Genomic DNA, 6,771 nt, shown 5'->3' with positions numbered 1-6,771 from the left:
CCAAATTTTCATTAAGTTCCAAGTAGCGTAAATTTTTAATATCTTGGAAGATGCTCAAGGATGTGTCTGAAAATGGTACAGAAGGAAAAGATATGCCCTCTATATCCTGATTTGCTGGAAACAGGTGATTTGAAATGCGTGTTACAGGATTTTCACCTAAATATATAAATTTTAATTCCAGAATGTTTGAGAAAAGACCAGAACGAAGGTGCGTTATACGATTCCTTTCCAGCTTCAATGACGCAATTTTTCTTAAACCAAAAAATGCCGTAGGATATATATCAGCTATGTCATTATCATTTAATTCAAGAAATATCAGTGACGATGCTGATGTGAAAGTGAAATTGGGTATTGAGACATAACGATTCTTATTCAGGTAAAGTCCCACCAAATTGGGAGAAATTCTAATGTGTTTGAAATCAGTCAAACCGTTGTTGCATGCAAATATATTGGTTCCCGATAGCTCACTTGAATTTGAACCCCCAAATGCATTATTGTTGACGTTTATATGAAGGGCTGAAATAGAAATAATCTCAGTGATTCTGTTGCCCCCTGCATTGACATAAATGAGTGTTCTGTCACCAAAGAGGTGATTCAAGTTTAAATGATATAAAAGGTTGTGACTGATATCAAGACTTTGGAGGGAGTGCAAGTTGGGTGTATTAATCTCCATTAATAAATTAAATGATAAGTCCAAGGATCTGAGATCGGTTAGAGTCAAGAAGTCCTGGGAGTTGATGGCTCTGAGCTCGTTATGGCTTATATTCAGCTCATTAAGTGAATAAATCGAACGAAAGAATCTAAGATCTGAGATTTCATTTTTCTCTGATAATTGGAGATATATAAGTTCAGGAAAAGCTGTTAAGTTCGATAATACTGATATTCTGTTATCGAGAATGAGCCCAAGAAGTTGAGGAAGGCGAATCAAGGTTTTGTCATCCAAACATGTAATATAGTTTGAAGACAGTTCCAGCCATTCTAGGTTTGGCAAATTTACAAACTTTTTCATGTTCTGAATTCGATTAGAAACCAAATTAATGTATTGTAAATGATGATGACCATCAGTGCCAAAGTCAACATTCTTTATTTTATTGAAAGCAGCATACAGAACTTCAAGGTTAGGAAATGATATGTAAATATCTTGCAGGTCATTCATATCAACATTAAGAATTTCTAACTTTGTATAATTCCCTCCTTCAAATAATTCAAATCTCGACAGGCTGTTTTTTGGAAGAATAAGACTTCGTGGTGTACTGAAGAAAGATTTTGATAATTGAACAATCTCATTGCCCTTTAAATTGATTGTTTTTATGTTCGGAATGTTAGTAAAGGCAGGTCTTTTCACAACTTTTATATTGTTTTCTTCCAAATATATATGCTTGATGTACATCATATTACAGAAGGAAGAGACATCTACAATGTTATTGCGGCGGAGTTTAATTATTTCTAGAAAAGGAACACTAAAAAACACATCGTCACGGATGTGTCTTATATAGTTGTATTCAAGCATAAGTATCTTCAGGTTTTTCATCGTTTGTAATCTATCCACGTATTCAATATTGTTGTTGTTAATGTTCAGGTGTGATATGGCATTCGGATATGCCAACATCGTTGTGTGAAGGTCATTGATAGCATTTCCCTTCAAATTCAAAATGGATAATTTGAACATAATTTTTGGTAGGTTTGTGAGTTTATTGTATGCCAGTTCAACTTCTGTAAGGTGTGATGTATTCTGAAGTGTTTGATTATTCCACTCTGCCAATGAGTTCCGCATGACAGATATTTGTAGAATGATGGGTAATGAACCAAGGTATGGAATGCTCTGAAGGAAGTTAGAGTGAAGTTCTATGAGCATAAGTTCTCCTGCATCATCCAAGACTCGCTTCTCGATGTAGTGTAGCTGGTTATTGGACAGAAGAAGTTCCCTCAACCTGTATTGACATGGGAATGACTCTCTGTATAGAGCGGCGATAAAGTTTCTGCGCAAGTTAAGTACACCAACATGACACGGGAGATCCTTTGGAACATCTTCTAGATAACGATCTGTACATGTCATTCTAAAATTCACACCCTGCTGCTCACAATGACATGGATCCTGACATTGTGAATTACAACCCCTTCCATAAAGAGTAAGTAGGAATATGAAGATATACATTGTTGTTCTGAACTTTTGAGAGAAGTGATATCCAGGTGGAAAAATAAACATGTCAATGATGTCAAGATTGGCAATGACAGAAATCGTCTATTTTCTACTGTGGAACACTGATATCAACAAATGATAATCAACAAATGATAATCAAACAGTCTTCATTTTCTTTAAGTAATGTATCACTCTCTTTTCCCATGAAGAGCACTGCTTTTGAGCAAGAAATGACTACAAGTCAGAATTAAATTTATCGTCAAGAGAGTACCAGTTACAGAATCCTGAGACTAATAATAATGAAAAATGATACATGTGACTTTTAAAGTGCCGAGAGCTCGAAGTGTACAAAGAATACCAGGTGAACAGAAAGGTTGAAAGAACATTTAGATTCAATTTTCATGTAGAACAAGCAAAAGTTAGACAAAACAGAGCTTTGTGGGAAATCAACCACTTAGCCTTGCACACCAAACAAGAAAAATAATAAAATCTGAAAAAAAAGATCATTTTAAAAAAGAAGAAGCGATATTAAGGTTGTAATTAGCTCTGGGAGAGAGTAATAATGCTTCCAGCATTTTCATAGTATTAAATTTGTAATTGCAGAAGGTGAATGCATGTACTTCCGCAAAAATGCAGCGTAAAAACTAATTATAATAATTGACACTTATATAGCGCTTTTTCAATCTACGACTGCTTAGTTTGTTTGCACGACAAATATTCCTCAGGATATGATGCAAAAATTACATTAGTCCAGGATAGGCCCAATAGAAACTTGACCAAACCTTGTTTTTTGTTATATATATACAATATTTTTTGATGGTTTCTTGTCAATTCGAGGGTGCTGATTCCGAATCTGGATGATGCCACTCGTGTAACCTTGAGCATTTTCCGCAAATTGGCAAAATCCAATATGGCCGCCAAAATATGCAAATTACCCATGAAAATCCTAAAATTGTCCGCACATTGGCTATGACATGCATGAAATCGTGTGGCAGGGGTGAAATACTCTCTGAGAAAAATAATTTTTGACAAAATATTTATTTTCCTGATATTCAAAATGGCCGCCATAGGCCATTGTATACACTATTATGTACAATATGAATAGGGAAAACTAATTTTCACAAAAATTAGCACTAAACCGCAAAAAAATCGCGATGTATGAACGAAGTAATATATGCAAATCATCATTACTAACGAGATATATCACTTATTATCTCATATATGGGGATATTGCTGTATTTTGATATCTAAAATAGCCGCCACTCACTGGCCCAAAGAGATGTAAAATGGCAATGGCCGGGGCCAAAAAATGACAAGAGTGAGCACTAAAATGCATGTTATTAAGATAAACAAGTGGAATGCTGACTTAAATCATCATTGCCATTAATATGCCATTTATGTGATAAATGCTGTATTTTGACATTCAAAATGGCCGCCACCCATAGGCCCTATATTTATCATGTACAATGCGAATGGACGAACTAATTTTCACAAGAGTAAGAATCATAAAATGCATATAACTGTGATATACAAGTAAAAATATTGTTTAAAAAAAATTATTTCTAACTAAATACATCACATATTGGTCGTGGAGGTAATAAATGCTGTACTTTGAAATCCAAAATGGCTGCCATAGGTCCTAAAAGTATTGTGTACATTGTAACATGGGACATATTTTGACAGAATTTGGCTTTTCTTGACTCTAAATATTATATATAATTGTGAATTGTGAAAGGGTGACATATTGTCTAAAACTATGTTTTCTACCGAGATATATTATATCATGTGTAATTAAGTTGATAAACGCTGCATTTTTAAATTGAAAATAGCCACCATAGGCCCTTATCGTAGAATATACAATTTGAGTGGAGATAAACAATGTTCACAAAATTAGCATATGGCAGCCATTTTGAATGCTGAAATACAGTTTTTATCACCTGAATTACTAAAGATATGATATATTCTGTAAATCATGTTTTCAGACAATATTCCACTCATACATCACCATTTGGCCAAGCAAAGCCAAATTACGTTGATATAATTTGTTCCCATTCACATTGTGCATAATACCATAAGGGCCTGTAGCGGCCATTTTGACTCTCCAATAACAGTATTTATCACCTAACTGGCAGAATAAATGATATATCTTTATAGAAATTTTGCTTTCAGACAATATTTTTACTCATACATCACCATTTATGGTGCTCACTCCTGTATATATTGGTTTCCCACTTCATTATACATAATACTGTTAATGTCTATGGCGGCCATTTTGAAAGTCAAAATACAGTATTTAACACAAACTTGAAACCTGAATGATGTATTTCGTTAGAAAATATGTTTTAGACAGTATCCCATTAATTTATCACATTTATATGCATTTCAGTGCTCTCTCTTGTTATTTCTTTGCTACTCTTTCTCATTGTGCATAATTCTTTTAGGGCCTTTGGCAGCCATTTTGAATATCAAAATAAAACATTCATCACATACATGGCATATTTATAATATATTTCGTTAACAATTATGTTTTTAGTCAGTATTCCACTCGTTTAATCTTAATAATATGCATTTTATTGATCACTCTTGTGACTTTTTTGTCCCCCATTGCCATTGTACGCAATATTGTTTGGGCCAGTGGCGGCCATTTTAGATATCAAAAAACAGAAATGTTCCCAAATATGACATAATAAATAATATATCTCGTAAGTAATGATGATTTGCATATATTACTTCGTTCATATACATCGCGATTTTTTGCACTTTAGTGCTAATTTTTGTGAAAATTAGTTTTCCCTATTCATATTGTACATAATAGAGTATACAAGGGCCTTTGGCGGCCATTTTTGAATATCAGAGAAATAAATGTTTTGTCAAAAGTTATTTTTTTCAGAGAGTATTTCACTCCTGCCACACAAATTTATGCATTTCATAGCCAATGTGTGGACAATTTTAGGATTTCCATGGGTAATTTGCATATTTTGGCGGCCATATTGGATTTTGTCAATTTGCAGAAAATGCTCAAGGTTACACGAGTGGCATCATTCAGATTCGGAATCAGCACCCTCGAATTGACAATAAACCATCAAAAAATATTGTATATATAAAAAAACAAGGTTATGCCTCTTCGATCCTGGACTACATTGGCGGATAATTAATTGAAGTAAATTTCTTTTGCTCGCATCATGTGCCTGGAGGCGATTCTGATTATATTAGAGCGTGGTCGGTTAATCACGGACGGACATTTGGTAGATTTTCATATTTTGAAGGCTCGTAACAAATTAGGGATAAGATGAGCTAGGTTCCTCTCAGGGCCGTAGCTAGAGGGGGGGGGGGGTGTGACACCCCCCAACATTCATGGCAGTCGGCAAAATCATGCACCAGTCGGCAAAATGGAGGATAGGGGAGAAAAGGAAAGAGGAAAAGAAAGGAAGAGAAAAAAGAAAGAAGGAGAGAGGGGAGTGAAAGAAAGAAAGAAAGAAAGAAAGAAAGAAAAAGGAAAGAAAAATAGGGGTACTAACTTCGAAGAAGGTTACGACTTATAGAGTAAAGACAACCAGTTGGCAAATCCAAGTCCCGGGCCAAGTCCATGTAGCCAGGATTAGAGCCCTACTAGTCAGCCAAACTATACAAAGGACAAAATCAGATGGAGCTATAATAACACACAAAGTAAGCCCCCGGTCCTCGCCCAATATAAACAAGCTTTTAAGTTTGCAAATTATACCACAATTATTGACGATTTAACGAACCCATTAGTTTTGTAAAATTAGAGGCAAGACTAGGTAAAGAATTATGGGATGGGATGAATTTTCAAGGTTTCATTTGAATAATCAAAGCCAAAGTACAGTTGGCAAATTATAAAGGGGGCCTATTAAAGTGACAGAACACTTTGCAAACTACCAGTCAGCAAAGTGATGTACAAATACTGCCCCGTTTCAGATCTGGAAAAGAACCGAAAACAAGACTTAAAAATCTAGTAACTCTGCAGTTGGAAATTCATGAAGACAAGTCTACAACTTGTAGACTTGTCTACTTCTCCCCCCCCAAAAAAAAATAAATAAAAAAAGAGGGAGAAGAAAGAAACGTAGTGGGAAAGAAGAAATTATTGTACATTATAATGTTATATTATGTTATGTTATATTACATTATTTTTTTCATAATTTGACCCTAACCTTATAACTTCATGAATTACTAAAATCAGTCCTTAAAATGTCTCTTTTTCTAATATAAATATAAAAAAATTTCAGCTCACGCTTCGCGCTCGCATCATTTGATTAGTGGAAAACGTATAGTCTTAGTAGATTCCCTCAAACAAGCCTAAGAATGCCCCTCTTCAGATCTGAATTTCTTATAACTCCAGCTCGCACTTTGCGCTAGTGAGATGCGTATGATAATCATGATTAGTAATAATAATGATAAACAGTACTTGTATAGCGCATATCACAATTATGAATAATGTCTCTATATGCACTTCCAAAGGACTTGGATACTATTTTGATACTATGACTATGACTACAAAAACTCTTCATGTGTTTGGATGTGATTCTAACAAAATCAGCAATCGCTTAGCACTCGCATTCATTAGATAGGTGAGATATGTATACTCTTTAATGGATTCTAAAAAAAAAGAAATA

The 6,771-nt window shown here is 34.5% G+C and overlaps 1 protein-coding gene across 1 annotated transcript; it reads right to left on the bottom strand.

Annotated features, from left to right (window-relative positions):
• Window positions 1–315: 315 nt before the first annotated feature.
• On the bottom strand, window positions 316–2,836 carry LOC121430161 (leucine-rich repeat-containing G-protein coupled receptor 5-like). The gene is made up of 2 exons (XM_041627442.1): window positions 1,280–2,836; window positions 316–327 (listed from the first exon to the last, which is right to left on the bottom strand). Exons 1-2 carry the CDS (start codon window positions 2,204–2,206, stop codon window positions 316–318), a joined length of 939 nt encoding a protein of 312 aa, XP_041483376.1. The 5' UTR covers window positions 2,207–2,836.
• Window positions 2,837–6,771: the final 3,935 nt, after the last annotated feature.

This window comes from Lytechinus variegatus, chromosome 1 (assembly GCF_018143015.1).
Source record: "Lytechinus variegatus isolate NC3 chromosome 1, Lvar_3.0, whole genome shotgun sequence".
Lineage (NCBI taxonomy): Eukaryota > Metazoa > Echinodermata > Echinoidea > Temnopleuroida > Toxopneustidae > Lytechinus > Lytechinus variegatus.
Note: the sequence above shows the minus strand (reverse complement) of the source record. Positions and strands in the feature narration are given on the sequence as shown.

What these genes read in the sequence shown, in the direction of transcription:
- LOC121430161 (XM_041627442.1), bottom strand. Translation starts at nt 2,206, where the DNA reads ATGTTTATTTTTCCACCTGGATATCACTTCTCTCAAAAGTTCAGAACA.